Raw genomic sequence first — 22535 nt, forward strand, 5'->3', positions numbered from 1 at the left:
CATGTCCTGTAAGAGAAGACTCCATACATTGCGAGGGGCCACGTCTTGTAAGAGAAGACTCCATACATTGCGAGGGGCCACGTCCTGTAAGAGAAGACTTGACACTCCATACATAGCGAGGGGCCACGTCCTGGCAGAGGAGAGCATCTATACTTTTTAAAGGAGAATTTCGCCACTTGCCTTAGCGTGTATATACAGGAGAGAGAGAAAATAAAAAGCAATTCTTACTTTCTTTCTGAAACTAAAATTATTTATTGCACATAGAACAACATACGTTTTTACCTTGAAATCAAGTGTTAAAATTACAAAATTCAGAAAAATGAAAAACTAAAAGCGCGTTTGTTATTTTAACGTTGAAGACAACATTACTAAAAATAATATTTTACGAGAACTGTTGACAAACATGTTTAACACATTAAAACGAATAACTCGAGCATTAAAAGTTTCAAGCACTTAATATTTGAGGTTAAAAATTAGAGTACATAGTTAAATTACATTTTTAAAACAATTATTTTCATAAAATTTTATATACTTTCAACTAAGTATCTAACGTTTTTTCAACATTTATGGTAGTGAAATAAGAATCTAAACTATAGTATGTTGAACAGTGAAAACTGCGGCTTTTAATGAATCTTAATTAAAATATAAAGACGCGGAACATCAACCAGTAAAATTTGAAAACATTATTGTCTTTTACGTTATAATTTCAAAAAAAAGGGGAAAGAATATTTAAAAAAAGGCTATTTTAACCCATTAAAGTAATTCATATAACAGAAAAAGAAATGTTTACTGGCAGAGAGGAAACGATTTTCAGGAATTCGAACTTGATGCTAGTGGAGATTTACTCGCAGACTTAAGTTAGCAATTTCTCCAACATTAAGTCTGTCATGTTCGTCTGGTCGAAACTCGTCGCCAAACATGCTCGCTCTTTCAGCCGTGTGGGCGTTATAAAGTGACGGTTAATCCCACTCATCTTTGGTAAACAACTGAAGAGTTGGCGGTGGGTGGTGCTGACTAGCTTCATTCCCTTTAGTCTATCATTTCAAAATGAAGAGGCGTCTCACGCAGATACCTCTCGAATATATGCTAGTTTTGCACGAAATCCAACAACAACAACAAAACCCATAAACTGTTCATTATAACTTAAATACTATTTTTTAGGGTTGTAGTTATAAAAGTCCTTCACTTTAAATAGTTCGTCCCTTGTAGGTCGGGAAATTACATTTCTTCTCTTGAGTTATTCGTTGTTGCACACACACACAAAACAAAATATGTGCATACATGTTAGATTTCTTGATAGTTACCAATCTTTACAGATTTGAACTTGCCTTCTGGTTCAGATTATTTCATGCTGTTTTTTGTTACAGTCTGGCTCAATAAATCGTTGATAGTAACTCAACTCGACAAAATCGTTATGTTAAAAGAAAAAAAATCGTTAGTAACGATTCTTGTGTAGACAAAAAAAGAAGTGTTTTACAACAAAGTTCGGTTTACGTAAGAAGAATTGTAAACACTGTATATTCACGAGTCTACGTTTGGCAGTATTTATGTCACCTTGGTTTTGACCTAGTTAAAGGAACTCAGTATTTTACAGAACTGTGCAGTTTCTTGATTTTTAATTTGTTTTTGTTGCGTAAAACTAAAGAAAGGCTATCTCCGCTTGCCGTCCCTAATTTTGAGATGAAAGGCTAGAGAGAAGGCAGCTAGTCAATACCATCTACCGCCAACTCTTGGACTACTCTTTATCAGTGAATAGTGGAAGTGACCGTTATATTATAATGCCCCTCAGCTGAAAGGGTGAGCATGTTCGGTGATGGGGTTTGAACCCGTGACCCCCAGGTAAGTGAGTCGAGCACTCTGATCACCAGGCCTTATTCTGATAGGACTGGTAAATAGTAGACCATACCCGCATGGTGTATTGTGCTGAAATAAACCTCAAGTATCGTCCTGAAATACACGTCATGTTTTTACATAAATGCCATTTTTGACTATTGGATGTATTCTGTACATTGTGTTTAGGTTAGTATCCTAACAAACAAAATTTAATATAACTAAAACACGTTTTTTTGTTGTTGTTTTTTAGCATTGTAGGGTTAGAAACGTCTGAATGTGACAAATGATGTCGACTTATTATTCTTATTAATTTTCTATAAGCAAGACCACGTGACCCTTTTGACAAAATTCTGCGTCATTAATTTAGTACTTGTAAGTTGTTGCCTGTCGCGAGAAAATAATCGAATCCGTAAAGGAGGTGAAGAATTTGAAAATAAAGTGAATTGACTATAAATCTTTAGAGAGAGGCGGAGAAAACTTCAGATTATTGTTGTTTTTCTTCGATAATTTAAAATTTTCAGTTGCGTCTATCGTGGACACGGTAATCATTCAATGTCTCTAAGCGATTCAACTGAATTTTTGTATCCTTGATAAACTGAACTCTATTTATTATCGTTAACATTTTTTTTTTTCTCGCACTCAAGTTGACCTAGTGTGCAGTAGTATGTGTGGTGATTGATGAAAGGCTTTAGATCCTTAAATGTGGAGTGTGTATGTGTTTGACGTAGAGGTCTTTGTTTTTAAATGTGGTGTGTGTGTATGTTCGAGGACTTTGTTTTTAAACATGGTGTACGTGTGTTCGAGGTAGAGATCTTTGTTTTAAAAAGTGGTGTGTGTGTGTTCGAGGTAGAGATCTTTGTTTTAAAAAGTGGTGTGTGTTTGTGTGTTCGAGGTAGAGATCTTTGTTTTAAAAAGTGGTGTGTGTTTGTGTGTTCGAGGTCCTTGTTTTTAAACGTGGTGTGTATATATGTTCGAGGTAGAAGTTTTTGTTTTTAATTGTGGGGTGTATTCGAAGTAGAGGTCTTTGTTTTTAATTGTGGTGTGTATTCGAAGTAGAGGTCTGTTTTTAAATGTGGTGTGTGTGTGTGTGTTCGAGGACTTTGTTTTTAAACATGGTGTACGTGTGTTCGAGGTGGACATCTTTGTGTTAAAAAGTGGTGTGTGTGTGTGTGTGTTCGATCATTCGTTCTTACGTGGAAGGTGTTATACCTAAATAACAAAGGGTGCTCAGGAATCGAAGGATTCTTCTTCGCCCTGATGTGTGTTCGAGGTAGAAGTCTTTGTTTTTAAACGTGGTGTAGTTGTGTTCGATCATTCGTTCTTACTTGGTAGTTATTTAGGTATAACACCAAGGGTCCTCAGGAATCGAAGGATTCTTCTTCGCCCTGATGTGTGTTCGAGGTAGAAGTCTTTGTTTTTAAACGTGGTGTGCATATGTTCGAGGTAAAGGTCTGTTTTTAAACGTAGTGTGCGTGTGTGTTTGAAGTAAAGATATTTATTATTTTAAACGTGGTGTGTGTGTGTGTTTGAAGTAAAGATATTTATTATTTTAAACGTGGTGTGTGTGTGTGTTTGAAGTAAAGATATTTATTATTTTAAACGTAGTGTGCGTGTGTTTGAAGTAAAGATATTTATTGTTTTAAACGTAGTGTGCGTGTTAGAAGTATAGGTTTTTACCTGGAACATAGCATTCCGGGAAAATACACGTGGGAACAACAAAATTAAAATCTATTAAAGTAGTTAAGGGTTTCATTAGACTGATGTTACGCTGTGTTTAGCCCTAAGCGTTCTCGTTTATTTAGACCATGTTTATTTAGTTATAAATGTGTGGTTATTTTCATGTTTATATGCGCGGTTACTCTGTGAACACGAATTAAACTAAGAGTAAGTTACCATCCTTTTGTAATTCATGATGAACAGTTTATTATGAATACTAGAAGTGTTCTTGCTGTGTTTTCACATGAACTCTTCAGACACTTGCTGTATCCGTGACAGTATTTGTTCGTATGAATTTCATTGTTTACACCATGCGTGTCTGTCATTCCGTTCTCCGGATGTTCAGCTGACTGGGTATATATATTTCCAGTGAACAGGAAGTTTACATAGTTTTGTGGTACAATGTAACCATAACATACCAGTTTCGGACCCCAGGAAAGGTAAGATGTACAGCAGACTGATTCATTATCCATAGAATTTCCGATGGGGTCCAAGTGGGATCCTATCAGCATTTGAAATATTTCTGTTAACTGTTTATGTATCAAGTTGCTTGATTTTGTTGAGTATACAGGTTTACTTATAACAAGAGTTTGAAAATATATAGAAACTAAAAAACAAACCAGGATTAATTCCAGTAATTACTATTGATGTTATACATAGGGTTCCTGAGAACAGAGCTTTAAACGAATCGGCTCTAAACAGGGTCATTTTAACATTACATATATGGAGGTATGTAACTGAAGGCATTGTTTCTTACCTGTGAATGATGTACAAGTACTTTATTTAGGTACTGTTAAACATAGAATGTACAGTATTATTTATTAAAGTAAATGAACACAAACAGTCTTAAAAACAAAGAAACACATCAAACTGGCGTCGATTCGCGAACTGGCGCCGACTCCAGGGTGGATTGTTCGTTTGTTACGGATTTCGCGCAAAGCTACACGAGGGCTATCTGCGCTAGCCGTCCCTAATTTAGCAGTGCAAAACTAGAGGGAAAGCAGCTAGTCATCACCACCCACCGCCATCTCTTGGGCTACTCTTTTACCAACGAATAGTGGGATTGATCGTCACATTATAACGCCCCTACGACTGAAAGGGCGAGCATGTTTGGTGCGATGGGGATTCGAATCCGCGACCCTCAGATTGCGAGTCGAGCGCCCTAACCGCCTGGCCATGCCGGGCCTTCAGGGTGGAAGGCAGTAGATAGGCAAGGCAGCAGGTACGTGAGGCAGTGGGTAGTGAGAGGCACTGGACATCATTTGGCTCTTTATAATGAAGAGCGCGACCGCTGCAACATTTAAAAAATATCATGAATTTACCCTAGTGTGAAAATTGTGACATTGTTTCGCTAAACATCCCCTTTTCTTTATTTTATTCATCACCCCTCCTCCAAGAAGTAAGTAATTTAACGTAAATTACTTACTATAATATCGTCATCGCTGGAATAAAGCAAATTTTTATTAGCCTTCAATCTTGTTCGGTTACAGAGCCATCAACTAGAAAATCAGACTTCTCCTGCCACGCCCACCTGTCACATCCTCTCCTTCAAGATTTGTCAATATATGTGGTTCTCTCTTACGTTTACGACTATAATAGTTATAAACAATAGACAGGCAAGGTTTTTGTCTATCAAATGACGTATTATATTACGTTGTTTTCTGAACAGAGATGTGTGGCTATCTGTGCTCTGCCCACCCGGTTTCTAGCAGCATAAGTCCGCAGACATACCACTGTCCCACTGTGGGGCAGATATTTGTAGATCGCCTCTAATATTTATTTTTATTTTATTTTACATGGGAACGATATTATGAAGGTGGATGACGTTTTAACGGTTCGTATTGCACCACCAGAAACGCCAGAAAATTTGTGATAGTTTCAGGACATAATCTGTTTTTTACATGTTATTATTCTATGTTATTTGTTGCATTATTTTATTAAATAAAAATTATTTAGTGTACTACTACAGTTAGTATGAAAAAGTAGTGTTCAGAGAGTTATGGATTTTCATATTTATTTTTGTCTCACGTGAAGAAAAAGGAAACGAGCTCTATAATGAATCAACTTAAAGTTGGGTGATACTAAACAGGAACTTACTGTATATATATATCTTGCATAGAAAAATGAGTAATTTCAGCTAATTTTTTGTTCGTTTTAAAAGACAAGACAAAAAGTACTCTGAATGATGCAATATGTAAACTTAATATATTAGACGGGAAGTTTACTGTTTTGTTTCGGTTAAGACATTGAATTTTTTTTTTTTTGCCATGTTCCTATTGTTCATTCCACTCTAGAACCCAGGTCTTATTGTATTCCGGTTTGAACTAACTGCTTGTAAGTTCGAAGGTCTTGGCACGCCTTTCACTGTATGACTCAGTCTAGACTTCCTTAAGTTAAGGGTTGCGTAAACCAGCCTAAAGTTTGAGTCGATAGTTTTCGCTGTGCTGTTATTTTACTCCGACTATTGAATATGATTTAATCCTGTGTTCAGATGTAAACGTTTAAAAGGTATGCAGACTGTAAGTATAATTAATTTGTTTATGTATGATGAAGATTTTGATGGAAAAGTAATTTGTAAGATACCTATGATCTTTGCTAACTGTTCTATTTTCAGTATTTCTTGTGTGTGAATGCGGGCGAGTTGTATATTAAGATACAGGGTTTGAACACTAGTTTTATAAAGTATAAAGTTTCAGGATTAGAATTCTTTTTAATCTAAACTTTTTTGTATTTTGCAATTGTTTTATTGCTTGAATTAGTATGTTCATATCTGGCATCTGAATGATAAGTTGATCGTCTTGGGTAGCGTGTTTTACCGAACGAAGTGGTTAATTCGTAAGAACTTATACTTTTAGTTGTGGGCCGAGAGTAGCACAGTGGTTAGCGCTCCGCACTATGGATCTGAAGGACCACTTTTACGTCCCGTTACTGCAAAAATAATAATAATCGCGCTCCGCAAATTTAGCCCATTGGAACGTTACAAGGTTGACGATCAAATCTTATCGTTTGGTCAAACAAGAATAACCCTAGACTTGGCAGTGGGTGCTGTTAACTCGTTGTCTCCCCTGTTGTTCGTCAGTTCAAACTTAGGGACTGATACCACAGTTAGCTTTCTATGAATACCTGATAACAAACTCTTGAGTGTTGAGATCTGAAGCTGCCTCATGATGTTTTGGTGTGTGTGTGTGACACACATCGAATCTGTGATTGTATTATACAAACCAAGTAACATCTTATGGTTTTCCATTTAGGAAATGTTTCACTCACATATAAACATCTAAAAGTGAATTTCCAAGTACAGGGGTTAATAGTATTTCTTTATTAGAACTGGGCCTAATTATTAGATTTTCCTTAATAAACGAATTCGTTAATTTTTTTATTGAACAATATAAAACAACTTTGGGAATTTATTTATTTATTCAAGTATCCTTAGTTGATTTATCGTATTCGATTACACATGCCGTTTCTGATACGTTTCAACTATGTCAAGTTAGGCGAGTATTCATGTATAAATACACAAAGGAAATGTGCCAGCTGCATGCACAGAAAGGTTCGTTCCGTTCGGGCTCCTTTCGCCTCTGCTTGTTGGCAAGTCCTCCGTTTCCGTGTTTTGTGCCGGCGACATCTATTTTTGATTCCTATATATTCTTGTGGGTGTCGTTGCTACGAGCACTCTAACTCTGGCTTTATCTGAGAGAGTAAAACAGGTGTAGATAGTTTTATTTAAACATATTGCATCAACTCTCTTTTGCTTGTCCTATCCTGAAATTGTGTAAGTTTCTGAGATCGTAGGTGTATTTTAAAGAGTAAACCGTGTTATTCGAGTAGACTCGAGAGCATTCAGCCGTGTCCGTCCGTCCGTTTAACTATAGTATTGAATGCTTTATAGTAGGACTCACGTGAACTCTGTAAGTTAGAACAGTAAACCTAGATTAAATTGTCTTTAGTAGGTAGATAATGCTGAACGGTAATCAGTATCTTTTAGTTAAGTTTTCAAATTTATACCATTTTGTTTCGTCTTCTAGTAAACGTCATAAAAGTCTTCAAGTTAACAGTTAATCTTATCATCATGTGGCTTTGTTTCTAATTAACAGTCAATTTTAGAACCATGTGGTTTTATGTTTAAGGTACAGTTTAGTTAGTTCTAGAACCATGTGGTTTAATGTTTAAGGTACAGTTTAGTTAGTTCTAGAACCATGTGGTTTAATGTTTAAGGTACAGTGTAGTTAGTTCCAGAACCATGTGGTTTTGTTTTTAGGGTACAGTTAATTCTAGAACCATGTGGCTTTGTTTTCCAGATCAGTGGTTCCCAACCTGTGAAACGCGTAACCCTGGGGGTATACGGAGACCTTTCTGAGGGCACGCGACGACCTTTGAAAACATTAAACATATTTAAACTTAACTTTTTATTTTAACTTTATGCATTTAAGCTTGGTTTTCGGATAACTTGCACTTAATAGAATCCCTATTAAAAGTTTCTTTTCTCTTGCTAGTTAGACACACCCACCATAAACACTTGCCCTTGTATTTTGTATTATGTTTGATTAGTGTTCATCTGTATTTGTTAAATAAAGATTGTGGTTGCGAATATTTGTGTTACTTCTTTTTCTTCATGACAAACTCCGTCAGAATTTGGAGAAAAACACGACAAACACTTCATACCACAATATTCTCTAAACTTGCAGTTATTGAGCTCTAACTGACTACTCTGAGGGAAATCTTATGTTCTGAAAAATGCCACAAAATAGAAGGGTGATTGGCTATTTTTCCACATCCCAGTGAGTATTCCAAGTACATAACAGCACAGAATGTAGGACACGTGATCTGGAAAAGGTTGAAGAAGGAGCCGAGGCAGAGTGGCCTGTAAGTAGGATGGTGAGATCTAGAGGAAGCCTTCTTCTCGATCTAGAACTTTTGCCAATGCTGTAAAGGTTTCTGAAAGCCATCACCCTGCAGCCACAAGCTCAGAAAGGGGAGCAGATTGTGTCTGTTGTACCAAGAGGAACCAATGAAGTTCCCCCTCCCTCAGTCTAAGTGGAACCTAGGCAACTGAGAATCATTGGGTTAGCAGGGAGTAGGGTTATCCAAGATATTTGACAACTAGACTACTTATGGTCAATGCCACTCACTGAAGTAGCATTGGAAGTATAATTGTGGATGAGCTCCATCAGTACAAAATATTTCACTGGTAGGTGGGATAGTGGGCACTCATCAAGAAAAATGGCAATTAATGGAATAGTGGAGAACAACCTCTCTGTGTCAGAAGGCACCATGTAGAGCTGAGATCCAGACAAGAGGTGCCACTAGTGGATGATACCCACTAGTAAAAACTGTTTCACTAGTAGGTGAGGCAGTGACAATTTATGAAGTAGAAGGGAGCTTCTTTGGGAAGAGAGGCACACATCCTCACTGTGAGTCAGAAGCAAGTTGTTATTAGTGGATGGACTTCACCAATGAGAGCTGTTTTGCCAGCAGGTGAAATGATATCCAGTCACAGAGGAAGATGAAGAGGACAGTTGGGTGTGAGGCATGTAACATATCTGTAAAGCGAAGTGCCTAGCCAGTGAGCTAAAAATCTGGAGTGAGAGGCCATTGGTGAATGACAGTCGCCAACAAGAACTACTATATCATCAGTGGATGAGATTACAAGCTATTGCCAATGGTGACAGAAATTGATTAAGTAGGAGAGAGCTTCTTCGTGAAAAGAAGAACACATCCACCCTGATCGTCAAGGGTGAGGCATCATTGGTAAATGACATACATCACTGATAGATAGTGCATCGAGAATTCACGGAAGAGGAAGTGTAGGGCTACATAGGCCCTCTATGGGATTAGAGGTGAGTTGCCAAAGCAACCAATAGTTTCCCAGGAAGAAATATGCCCCAAGAAAATGCATGCATTATGTAAAACCAAAGTAAAACACTTCTTGATGTTTAAGGGGCAGCCAAAAAAAGAAGCTGGATCATTTCTTGTTGTTTCAAGCAAGGAAAATACAATGTAACACTGATGAATGATCTGACCCTTGATACTGTTTAATATTTGATAGAGGCACAGCTTGGAGACTGGGACACAGTCATAGCAAAGCTGCACCATTAGTTTGACCTGATGAAACAAAGCTATCCATTAGGCTGAGTTCAAGACATACAAGGGAAGGCCCTCTGAGAACTTGGGTGCCTTTGGAGATGACTTGCACCATTTGCATGGAAAACCTACCCTGCAATGGCATCAGCAGATTGTGAGGGCATCCTCATTAACAAGAACTTCAGTGGAGAACTAAGTGAAACCATGAGGCATCACCTAGGAGTACGAGATACTTGTTCCTTCATGGGGTAGTATCTGTGGCAATTATGTTGGAGATAGTCTGAGATAAGAAGCAGAAAAGGAGGAAACTCGTGGCAGCAGCCAACATGGTAGAATTTGTCTTATTCAAGCCAGTTCCTTCCATGAAACTCAGACTCTGTCTAGAATGGAGCCTTGGCCAGCACCTCTAAGTGTCATGCCACAGATAAACTGGTTCCAGCAAATTGGCAAGGATATCCAAGCACTTCTCTGCTGTTTGAGCAAATGCATCCAATGTCTCCACCTAAATGTAGCTTTGGAAGGGAGGACATAATCATATCCTATGGTTGTGGGCTACAGGGGCCTTGCAGAAAGATAGATAAGTTCTTCCATCTTGAATGACAGTACAAAAAGTGCATGAGACTGGCAATGAGCTGTTGCTAAATTTCCTGAAAACTAATGGGGCCTGAGTTGGATATGGTCACCAACAAGCAGTTTGTGCTGAAGATGTGAGGGTCAGCTCAACCCTTTCAGGTCTGTATGGTGCTTGGTGTGTGTGTGTGTTGGAAGAGTTCATTGTAGGGCAGTAAAGTTCCTGGTTTACAGGATGTGTAAGGACCATAGTTGCTTCTGCCATGTATCAGGCACTCTGAGTAAAGCCACTACTCCAGCCATTGTCTACTCATTTCCTTTTTAGTGAGTAGCACCAAATTAGATGTGAATGGAGAGGCATATCTCTTACTATATCTAGGCCACATGCACCATAGAAGAAAGATCATCATTACAGATGTTGGATCTGACCATGGCATACTTAGGATCTATGTACTGCTAAATCTCTTTACAAACGTTTCCTATGCAACAGGTGAACTGAATTTTGATGGGAAATCATCCAGTAATGGCCAGAGCTGACCCAGAGACAGTAGCTCACTCATATACCTTGTGGAGGGAACAATAATATATGTAAGTGGTGTGCTATGGCTTATTACAGACAAGATTTAATGCAGGAAGAAGTAGCTTAGATAATGATCTGTCTATCTGGGAACAAAGTACCAGTGTTTCTGTGCAATTATGGACAATTGGTTATCCATCTTCCCCCTTGGAAGGTTGAGTGGCAAGTGAAGTGAAGATGAAAGATGTTACCTGTAATGCTAGTATTGGTTCCATCAAGCCTTGTTTGAAAATTATTACTCTACTACTATCACACCTGAGACTGTTAATTGAAGATTGTAGCAGCAGTCTAGACTCAACACAGCACCAGTGTCTCAGTGACCTACTGGCTAAGTATATTGATGTATGTGTTGGATCAACCAGCTGATTGGGGAGAACTACAATTACAGGTGATCCAGATCCTATAAAACAACCACCTTGTAGGCTTCCCTGGAGCATTAGGAATGTAACCAGTACTAAGATAAAATGTATGTTAATGGACATGATCATACAAACTCTCTAGAGTGCACTGTCGTCTACAGTGGTTATTATCAGAAAGAAGGATTGTAATAATAGGTTATGTGTTTATTTCCACCAGGTGAACATGGTGATGCATGTTGATGCCTTTCTGTTACTGTGAACAGATGAATGCCTGGATAGGTTTTGAGATGGCCAATGGTTCAATACTCTAGACCTGGTCTCTGGATATTGGCAAGCCGAACTGGATGACAAGAACTGAGTCAAATCTGTCTTTAGATCGTGAAATGGTTTGCTTTCATTCCAACTCATGCCATTCAGCCCTTGTAATACTTCCACAACTTTTGAGAAGCTAATAATTCTTACACTTTAGGGGCTGCAGTGGGAAAGATGCATTGTGCATGTGGACAATGTGTTGGTATTTGGTCAAATGTTTGAATCTGCTGTTACAAACCTGTCTACACTTTTACAGCGTATAAAAAGAGCAAGATTAAAGTTGAAAACAAGGAAGTGATTTGAGATGCCCCAACTCTTGATGATAGAAGTTTGATACTTCCTTAGATTTGCACTGTATTATTCACGTTTCTTGGCCAATTTTTTCAAGCTTGCCACACCAGTGTCTACTATCACTAAAGCATTTCAGATCGACTGAGAAGTGTAACCATGCATTAATGTGCTTTAGTGGAAGCCCATGCTGGTGTATCTGTAGCAGGATTGTGAGTTCCTGTTGGGTATTGATGCTAGAGTTAGTGGAATCGGAGCAGTGATGCCACAGTTGCAGGAGTGGGATGAATGAATGATAGTGTATGAGAGCCTAATTTTGAATGCAGATACTGATTGATAAAGGAAAAATTACTTGTAGCTGTAGTATTTATGAAGCATTACTGATACTACTTGGGAGGCACAAAGTTCACCCCAAGGGTGCATCATGGGTCAGGAACTTTAAAAATCTGCAAATGTTGACTGCACATCAGAAAACAAAATTGCAGGAATATGACATGATCATACAGTATTTTCCAAGAGTGCAACATGGAAATGCAATTAGAATACTCACCATATGGTGAGGCCATGTCTGCTCATTGAATTTCTTGGTCCATGACACCCAGTTGAGTTAAAAGCAAAAGACATTTAAACTAACACAAAACCATATAGTTGGCAATTTTACTGGTGACTAAATGCCTAAACTCACTTCTCAAAAGCTCTGCGATGTTCCTTGTCATGCAGAAAAGGAACCCATTGCTAGCAAAGGTAAAAGAACATAACACAGGCACATGCATTCTGTGGCACTTGCATGAGCAGTAACAAGTCTTAGCCTGTGTTGCAGTTAGTGGCACCTCAATCCCCAAGGCAATGAATTCTCCAAATTTTACATGATACAATGACTGGAAGCCAATAGAGTTAATATCTGAAGATGATTCTGCTGTCCAAATTTGGTAATGTTCAGTGCTGGTGTCAGCGCTGCAGCTCAGAGGAAAAACTGGCTAGACAGAGTAAACTACAGAAAATAATTGTTGGTTTTCTTCTCCAGAGAATATCTTGGGTATTGCCAGTCCCCTCTCCAAGACTGTGCAGAGTAATCTATATGTTCTAATCATTATCATTGACTTCACTAAGTGGTCTGAGGCATATCCATTGATTGACACTTTGCACAGGTTGATACTGATGTGTTAGCAGAGCAATTTGTAGCATGTTTTGATACCTCTGAAAAGATTCACATGGATAAGAGAACTAATTTTTTCAGCCAGTTATTCTTTGAGTTTTACACAGTGTTGGAATGGTGAAGATGTACACTTCACTTTATCAATCCTAGTGGGATGGTTTGGCAGAATGGGTGTTACAGACTATCAGGCACATGCTTGTAAAGGTTTTTAATCAGGATAGAACTAATTGCGATGAACACTTGTTGAACGTCATGATAGCATACCATGCAACTGAACAGAGTTCAACTGGTTGTTTGCCTTATGTTTGAGCTGGAAATTATTCTTCCTGTAGATGTGATGTATAGCATACTTCTTAGCTGATTGTTACCACAATGTCCACAAGTCTACGTGGAATGGTTGAGAACAGTACTGACATATGCATGCGAGTTTGTGCCAAAGAAACTAGAAAAGGCAGCCATATGGCAGAATAAATGTTATGAAAAAACAGTCAAGGAGAGGACTTTCCAGTGTGGGGTCAAGGCTGAGCCCATTGACATATGAGAACTAGTGTTTGTGGGATGTGTGAAAGTGCCACCAACATGTGGTTAAGTTGTGATTTTATGTAACAAATGAACCTCTTGTGTCTTGACTTGGCCAGGAATCAGGGTTCAAGAACAATGAGTTAGAGAAAGGGAGGACTGTTATGGAACATCTCAGCTCAGTTGATGAGGATGAAAGTACTCATCTGGCTGTGTATGATGAGACAGAACATGAAATTCCTGAAGAGGTGCTGGAAAGCTTCATTGTTTGGCAAGGATGCTTAAAACTACTTCCTGATCATTTGGGTTGGGATTAACTAGCAGACTAACAATTATGACAGTCACTGATTTGCACAATTGCTGACTGAAAGGAAATGACAATACTTACCTTCCAAGGTATCAAGTGATGTTCACCTTGTGTGATTTTTTCCATTGATTATCACAGTTAGGACAGTTGTTTAATTGAGAAACTGAGCTATCAGGTGGAAGAATGTATGAACTGCATTTTGAAACTGCCACTTGATTGTCACAGTTAGGATTGTTATTTGATTGAAGGATCAATTACTGAGATGAGGTAGCATTCCTTGCATTTTGAGCTACCAGGTGGTATTTTACAATGCAATGCATGCACTACAATGTATGATTTTCCAGTCTATTATCACAGCTAGGATGGCTGTTTGGTCATGAAACCAACAACTGAAATGGTGTTGCAGCCTTTAATTTTCAGGTGATTGAAAGTGGTTTAGTTTGACAAAATTTGAGGATAACATTTTTGTGACAACTGCTACATACTCCTAAGCTATGACAGTTGTTGGTCAAAAAATCAATGACTGAAGTAGTTGAGTGATCCTTGTTTCCGAGCAGCTAAATGATTTACTATTGTGAAATGATAGTCTAGCATTTTGTGAAAATAGCATTCCTTTATCAGAGTAATGGCAGTTCTCCTAAACAAGGCATGATGTTTTCAAGAAAAAAAGACTCTACTCTGCACATAACTCCTTCTTGTCCAGTGAGGAATTTTTGTTCTTTACAAGTAGAGAAAGTGGATTGGGTGACTGTGTATTTCCATAAAGCAGATCTTGTTTAATTGAAGGTATCTATATTTACTTTGCTGTGATGCAAATTGGTTTGACTTGTGTAATGTAATACAGTGTATCAAGATGCCATGGTTGGTGGCTGTGAATATTGTATTGAACCATAATTGAATCTAAAGTGTATTGTTTTAAAAGGTAGTAATAAAATTAATATTAATTGTGACTATGAGAGCTTTGGCTCAATAGGCTAGTTCAACAAATTTCTACCCAGAGTTATTTATTATGGAAAGCCTGTAAAAACTGTTGAGTTTCATCACACACAGGTGATAGCACATTATCAGACCATGGCTAACAATAGATAGTATATGAAAGTAGCTCATGTAGGTTACTATGGTAATGACACTCATGCCTGAGGCAATTTGGCTGAAGCTACTAGTATATGTGGTGATTTGTGGAAGCTGGAAAGATTCTTGTACAACAGTACACATTTATAATTTATGTGTGTGTGGTTTGGCATACATATATGAAACTTTACATAAAGTCACTCATATGTTTGACATTACAAGAATTTCCTCAGAATGTTAAGGTCTTAAATTATGAAGTTAACTGTAGTTACTGCCTGTTGGGCATTACTTAAAGAAACATTGAGCTTGTTAGTTTTATTGATATGAGCATCAGAATGTCTCAGTTTTCACTTGATTAGTGGATTAGTGAACTTTATTAACTTTTTTATTTTATTCTTTATGAAGCTGTTTTTATTGGTGTTATAGTTTTACTCGGGGTAGGATGAGTTATTTTGATTTCATGAACAGGACTGTACCATGCATTAGCTCCCCCCTTAGTTAACATATAATGTTTTTTACCTCCACCACCGAAGTTGGACGGAGGTTATGTTTTCACCCCTTTGTATGTGTGTTTGTTTGTCAGAAAACTGATAGATGGATTTGGATGAAAGTTTGGCATACATTTGGACTATGATCCAACTTAGAAGTGATTAGTTTTGGAGGGTCAAGGTTACAGCAAAGTCATGAAAATCCAAAAATCCCTATCTGTTAACATGGGAACTGATTTTCATACTATTTTTCTTTTATAGCTCAGTCAAAAATTATTGGATTTTGATGAAACTTGGTGGACATATGTAGAATATTATTCCTCATTGTCCTGCCAAACATGATGCTGTTCATTGATAACGACGGACATACAGACACATTTTCTTATTTTTTGAGAGCTGAATATGATCCACACTGTGTGACAGATGTATGCTGTCTATTGAGCACCCTTCTAGTTTAATTTCTGTATTTTCTTTCAGTTCAATTTGGATGCATATAGAGGTCCTTGAATAAGCCACTTTCTCTGGTGCACACTAGTCATGAATCATTAATTGGCAATTAGCCATGTTTTCTTGCAAAAAAGGTAACTTGTGACATTTTGAAATAGACAATTGTCCTTTCTGTTAATGGTTTGAATAATGGCCAAGGGCTGCCTTATCCTTATGTTTATATCACAGTGGATAAAGATGGCATATGCAAGGTTGAGCATGTGCAAACCTGGCTTTGTGGGATGTTATTGTGTTTTGTATATAAAGCCAGGTTTGCTGGTGCAAAAAATACTTTTGATTTCAACATTTAAGTGTCACTTTTAGCTGAACTGTGGATTATTGCATACTTCAACTGTCGAGAGAGCTAGTATTTATTCTTGCTTAAACTAGTTTATGACTTTGTTTGTTGATTAATCAGAGTCTAGAGAAAAACACAACACATACTCTGTAACTTGGTATTCTCTGAACCTCCAGTTATCGGGCACTAAACAGATTACTTTAAGGGAAATGTATGCCCCTGAAAATACCACATTATTTTTTTAAACAAGTTATATGCATCAGATGTACATTGCTGGATCAAAGGTCTAACTAGGGGAACACAGCATGAAAAGGGTGGAAACCATTACTCTAGATTACCGTTAGGTTAAGTTTAGAACCACGTGGCTTTGTTTTATAGTTTATATTAAGCTTATTATTGGATGAATTTGTTTAATACATTACAGTTAAGTTAATTTTAGAACTACGTGGCTTTGGTTTCTAGGTTGTAGTTAAGTTAATTTTTGAACCTTGTAGCTTTTTATTTTAGTTAATTTTTGAACCTTGTAGCTTTTTATTTTAGTTAATTTTTGAACTTTGGAGCTTTTTATTTTAGTTAATTTTAGAACCATGTGGTTTTATTTTCTAGATCACAGTTAGATTAAGTTTAGAATTATGTTTTGTTTTTCAATTTATACTAAATTAATTTTAGAATTAGTTGACTGTTTGCTACTTTCTAGTTAAATTAATTTTAGAAATATCTAGTTGTGCTTATTAGTCACCAGCAAACTAATTTTAGAACTATATATTAAATTAAAAATTAACTGGCTTCAAGCTCTAATTAACAGTGAAGTTTACAATCAAGTGACTTCAAATTATAGTAGAAGTCCAGTTTAGGACATGGCTTTTCGTATTTTACCTTAGTACGAGAGCATGATAAATACCAACCAAGTGGTTTTGTAGTTGAGATATCATGGTTTCTGGATGAAAGGGACATCAAGAAGGTTTGTAGTTTTTATCTATCTTCCAGGTAAGGGTGAATAGTTTCTTCTTAATGCGTTAAATATTTTTTCGACTTCCACTGTTAGTCACCTGAGTGTGATTCTGCGGCTATTATTTAACATATTCTTCAGCAGTTTTGTACATTTAAATTTATACACTGTTTTCTTTCACATTGTACACGAATGCTTGCTGATTTTAAGAGTGTTTCACTATGTATATTTGACAGGTAAGCTACTCAGGATCTTAATAAATTAAACTATAAAATATTTAAATCCTCCTCTATGTTGTTACTTACTCATTTGAAATATACGTTATACGTCAAATTAATTTTCAGTTTTCTCTTATTTTTTATCATATGGACTTACAGCTTCTTTTTACCTCTTTGAAGAAAAAAATTCTAGGTTTATAAAGTTAGATGCGAAAAAAATGCATTTAAAATGATAAAGTTATCATACATTATGAAGTTAATTATTTCAGCTGATGTATGTGAATAATGCTAAAATATATCCATCATCTTCTCGAATTATTTCTGTGACCCATCTATTTTGTTTGTTTGTTCTAAAGTTGTAGTATGGCATATGTGTTGCATAATAAAATGTAACACGAAAATAAAAAAAACTCATTTAGAGAAGGTGAATGTTTTTTTCTGGTATTTACCGTGTACAGTTGCAAACTAATTCACATAAAACTAAACACCATGTAACTGATAAGCATAACAAAACTGCTTGAACCTTAGTCAAAACCCCGAATTAGGGTTGCATATACCAATGAAAAGCTTGCGTTGTTCTTGCTTCTGAGACCCTGGGGTCAGGAATACCGTTGAATTAAAGAACCCACACTCTCCAAGCATTATTAGTCTCAAAGTGGGTTCCTCGTCATCGAACCCACACTGTTGTTTTGGATACCTTTGGAATGGGATTGGCAGTGTATTAGACAATTCAGCCTTATTTTTTACCATTGATGGGTTGTGATTACTTTCATATTAAAGAACCCATAATCTCGGTTTAAAAACCGTTTAGTTAGGGTTCGATACGTATTAATGAAAAACCGTTAGGTTAATATTGGTGACTTACTAATATACCCACAATCTTGTTTTAAATAAACGTAATGTATCGAGCAAAAAAAAATATTAAATTACTGCAACATGTGGATCCCACCGGTAGTGAACGGTATTAAAACAAATGTGTAATTTGAGGTTTAAACGTTGTTGCAAATGGGGACTATTATTACAAACAAAAATTGCATATTCTTGTTTCTGAAACACATTGAAATAAGACGTTTGCAGCAATCTGTACTGAGTTTTATGATGGTGTTTAATATAAGTGCATTATAATTTCAATTCTAGCCGTTTGGCGTTGTTAAATATTGTTGATATTTATTTATTTATTTTTTCACATTAAGAGTAATGAAAACGCTAAGCTTAAAACATCGCATTGTTTTAGAATATAAGTAATTTGGCGCGCCAAATTTGGCCTGATTTCAGAAGAGAAGAGAGTTAATAAAAACTCAAGACAAATTTATTATTAAAAAAACAACAACATGGGAAGTTGTTGGAGATCATTTGATAACTTGTAAAAGTGTCAAGCGTAAAGCTAGTATAAGAAGATTGTTTTAGCGTTCAGATATTGTCTTTTTTGGGTTTTGTAAGAAGTTCGAGATCATTTTATTCGCATATAAACTTTTGATATCAACTGGGAATGGGAGTAATTTAGTTATAATTGTAATTTAACTTTTGTAATATGCTACCTGTTTTTAGTATTCGAGATAGTTAGAATTTCATTGTTTTTCTCTGTTAGATTGTGGACCTTAAAATATATGTATATAAGTTCTATTATTTTTTTGGGGGGTCGAATGTGACTTAGTCATTAGTATGTCGGAATATGAATCTGCGGGTAAATAGTTCGTGTCCTGTTAATGCCCCAAAATAATCGTGCTCCGTAATTTGGAACCGTGGATGTATTATAAGAATGACTGTCAAATCCCACTATTCTGTTAGACAAGAGAAGCCCAAGGGTTGTTGGTAGATGCTGTTGTTTGCTTGTATTTAAGCACAAAGCTACACCATCGGCTATCTGTGCTCTGGCCACCACGGCTATCGAAACCCGGTTTTTAGCGTTGTAAGTCCGCAGACATACCGTTGTGCCACTGGAGGGCCTAAGAATTGTATGAAGTTAAGCACAAAGCAACACAATGGGCTATCTGTAGACAGGTAGTGGAGCTAGCCCTTGGGTAACTTTGCGCGAATATCCGACAAACAAACCAGCAAATGCTCTTTCTTTAATGTTAATGTCATAAAGGTATTGGTTCAGATACTTATTATGTAACTTATTATTTTTCATTTTTGTTATACATGTTTTATTGTAAGTATTACTTTGTATTGTTAGGTTAATATGCGAAACTAGGATTAATCTAACTCTCCTAAGCCAGCCGAACTTTGTAAAATATTGTTGGAATTACGGCCGAAAATATCGCTAAATACGAAAGCACCTATCTGACGAGTCAGTACATTTTAACCATTATAGTAAGATCGTTATATCGTATTAGGTATATTTATTACTGGGTTAATATTTAGTTCTGATCTATGTAGATAGCTTGCTTTGATCAGAAGTTAATAAAAATATATATTTTATTCCAGTCACTTGGAATTAAATCCTAAAACTTAAAAGCAATAAAAATACACATTCCCACTACTCAAAGCCTATCTTTGCCCGTGAATTTTATACCCAGATGAAAATGCTGCTGGGTTTCTATTACTCTATTACTCTGGAATAATAAGTGCAAGCATACTTGTGATAATAGATTCAATAAATTATTAACTTTTTATTTCTGTTTGTTATCTTGTGGAGGTTAAAAGTTTAGTTCATAACAATAGCAATAAAACTGGGTTTAGTCTGATTTAGCAATAATTACATTTCAAGAAACGTATTACCATTGTCTGAGTTTTGTGTGGTATATGTTTGCTATAGAACAAATATGTTTTGTTCTTTGTGTTGTCCAAGGGATGAGAGACGAGTCTCGACGCATCATGACTAAGGATCACCACTCTCACGTGTGTCCATTGCGTGGACAACTGACGTAGCTTCTCCAACAAGTATCAGTCGAACAGCAGCCATGAGTTCTGTGTGGAAAAGATTGCAACGAGCGAACAAGCGAGCTGCACGGTTTCAATTTACAGCTTCTTATCAGGAACTTATGGTAGAAGGAACGACGAAATGGTAATGAAGATACATTACTGTCAGTGTTTACCCTTTCCAGTGGACCTTGCAGTTAAGGTGTAAATGACAGACTATAGTACTTTAAACAATTAATGCATTGTAAATTTCGAAATTGCCATAATTATAAAATGAACAAGTTAAACTAGTGGAAACTAGATGGCAGTAAGTTCAAACATGTGATAACAGTTGAGAAAATTAATACCAGTACGCCAAACGTTCTTGTTATGAATAGCCAGTCATTAATACTGAAGTGTTTTTAAACCATGTATGCCATGATAAATGCTTTATTTCTACTAAGAAAATTAAGGTTATAATTATTTAATATTTCATGTTGCGAATTTTAAAACGTTTCTAAAACCCAAAAAGGTATATTTGTCGACACCAGGTTATCAACACATTCTTAGATAAAAATTTCCAAAATATGATTTTACATATGAACGTTGGTTATGTATACAATAAAGTAAAATATAACATATATGATGCTTTTAAATGGGATATAATAAAGTTTAGCAATACAAGTAAGATTATTTTTTATTGTTACTTAAACAAAATACTTGATTTTTAATTTGTGATAATCATGTTATATTAACTTGATGTTTGGAAGTTCATTCAGTGAGCGTGCTGTTTCAGTTCTAATTCTTGTCTGTTTTTTCACGAGTGATGTTAAAACTATTTTTTTATTTTGTGTTATATTTCTTGTCTGTTTTTTTACGAGTGATGTTAAAACCTTTTTTTGTGTGTGTGTTATATGCAGGCAACCCAACAAACTTTGTGTTGTTTGGACACGAAGAAACCGACGATATTCAACGCAGGTAGTGTGATAACTCATGATCTTGATTGATTGTTAAAACAAATTATTTATATGTTATTCAGAGGGTATGAAGTCTCTAAAACAAAATTCTATTTATCAAGTACATGTACATATGTAAATTTTTAAAAAGTAAATAAACATTTTTTAAAAAAACAAATTCAGCCGGTTGGACAGTGGAAAGTATACAGACTTACAACGCTAAAATTCGGGACTCGATTTCTCGCGGTGGACACAGCAGATAACCCAACTTGGCTTTGCTCTGAAACAAAAAAAAAAACAGTATTAGTGTCACAAAGTACTAAAAAATACTTGTTTAGTGTTATAAAAAGTTATATTCAAGTTAAGTTCCATAAAATTACATAAGTATTTAATACCTGCTGTATGTGACTCCCAGCTGTATGTCTGCTGACTTACAATGCTAGAAACCGGGTTTCTATACCCATGGTGGACAGAGAACAGATTGCCCATTGTGTAGTCTTGTGCTTAACTTCAAACAAAACTTGCTGTATATCATGGAAACATATCACAGAACATACTGGAAAGTTTTATGTTTATTGCTTTATGCTTATATCATTAGTTTCAGGAAAACGTAAATAATTCCAGAAGTAAAAAAATTAAAATATTCTTTTTATTGCACTTTATAATGATTCCACCTGCCCTTTAAATATGATAACTTGTAACTTACAAATGTGTTTTAGCCTCGTTCCTGGGAGCCTACAATCCGAAACCCATACCGTGGCCTCGTAGTTTGGCCTGTTCCAGAAAACATAGAAATCAAAGCCACATTATTCAAAGATCAAAGAAGGAAGGACTTTGAAGATAAAGAATGGACATTTGTTGTTGAAGATGTAAGTAGCAAGAATTTGTACTAAAGTGTTAAAGTAATGAAAATTATCAACATGCTGTCTGATTTTTACAACTAATTTGAAAATTAAAACTTTCAAAAATGTGAAAGTTCCACTATTGATTTCCAGCTACATATCATCTTACTGTGTTAGTCCATTGAAAGTAACATTATAACCACCTATGTATCACTTTATTAGTCAATTGAAACTAATTTTATTATCCTGCAATATGACACTATATCCTGCTAGTCTATTGAAATGTACTTTATATTCTGTGACATGACACTATATGCTGATAGTCTATTGAAATGTACTCCATATTCTGCGACATGACACTATATCCTGCAAGTCCATTGAAACTAATTTTATTATCCTGCAATATGACACTATATCCTGCTAGTCTATTGAAATGTACTTTATATTCTGCGACATGACACCATGTGCTGCTAGTCTATTGAAATGTACTCTATATTCTGCGACATGACACTATATCCTGCGAGTCCATTGAAACTGTACTCTATATTCTGCGACATGACACTATGTGCTGCTAGTCTATTGAAATGTACTTTATATTCTGCGACATGACACTATGTGCTGCTAGTCTATTGAAATGTACTTTATATTCTGCGACATGACACTATGTG

At 36.2% G+C, this 22535-nt stretch overlaps 1 protein-coding gene across 7 annotated transcripts in view; it reads left to right on the plus strand.

The window, feature by feature from the left end:
* The window catches only part of LOC106456894 (EH domain-binding protein 1-like), a 188642-nt gene that overhangs the window by 7266 nt on the left and 158841 nt on the right, over nucleotides 1-22535 (plus strand). For 6 of the 7 annotated variants that reach the window (XM_013916263.2, XM_022382672.1, XM_022382673.1 and 3 more), the window contains exons 1-4: nucleotides 5845-6057; nucleotides 20020-20235; nucleotides 20990-21047; nucleotides 21745-21894. In XM_013916263.2, the coding sequence (XP_013771717.1) occupies nucleotides 20132-20235; nucleotides 20990-21047; nucleotides 21745-21894 (312 nt within the window). In that variant the 5' untranslated portion in view covers nucleotides 5845-6057; nucleotides 20020-20131. Of the gene's footprint in view, nucleotides 1-5844; nucleotides 6058-20019; nucleotides 20236-20989; nucleotides 21048-21744; nucleotides 21895-22535 lie in introns of those variants that run through there. The other variant, XM_013916264.2, reaches the window with a different exon arrangement.

Source organism: Limulus polyphemus, unplaced genomic scaffold, assembly GCF_000517525.1.
Source record: "Limulus polyphemus unplaced genomic scaffold, Limulus_polyphemus-2.1.2 Scaffold268, whole genome shotgun sequence".
In the NCBI taxonomy this organism is placed as follows: domain Eukaryota; kingdom Metazoa; phylum Arthropoda; class Merostomata; order Xiphosura; family Limulidae; genus Limulus; species Limulus polyphemus.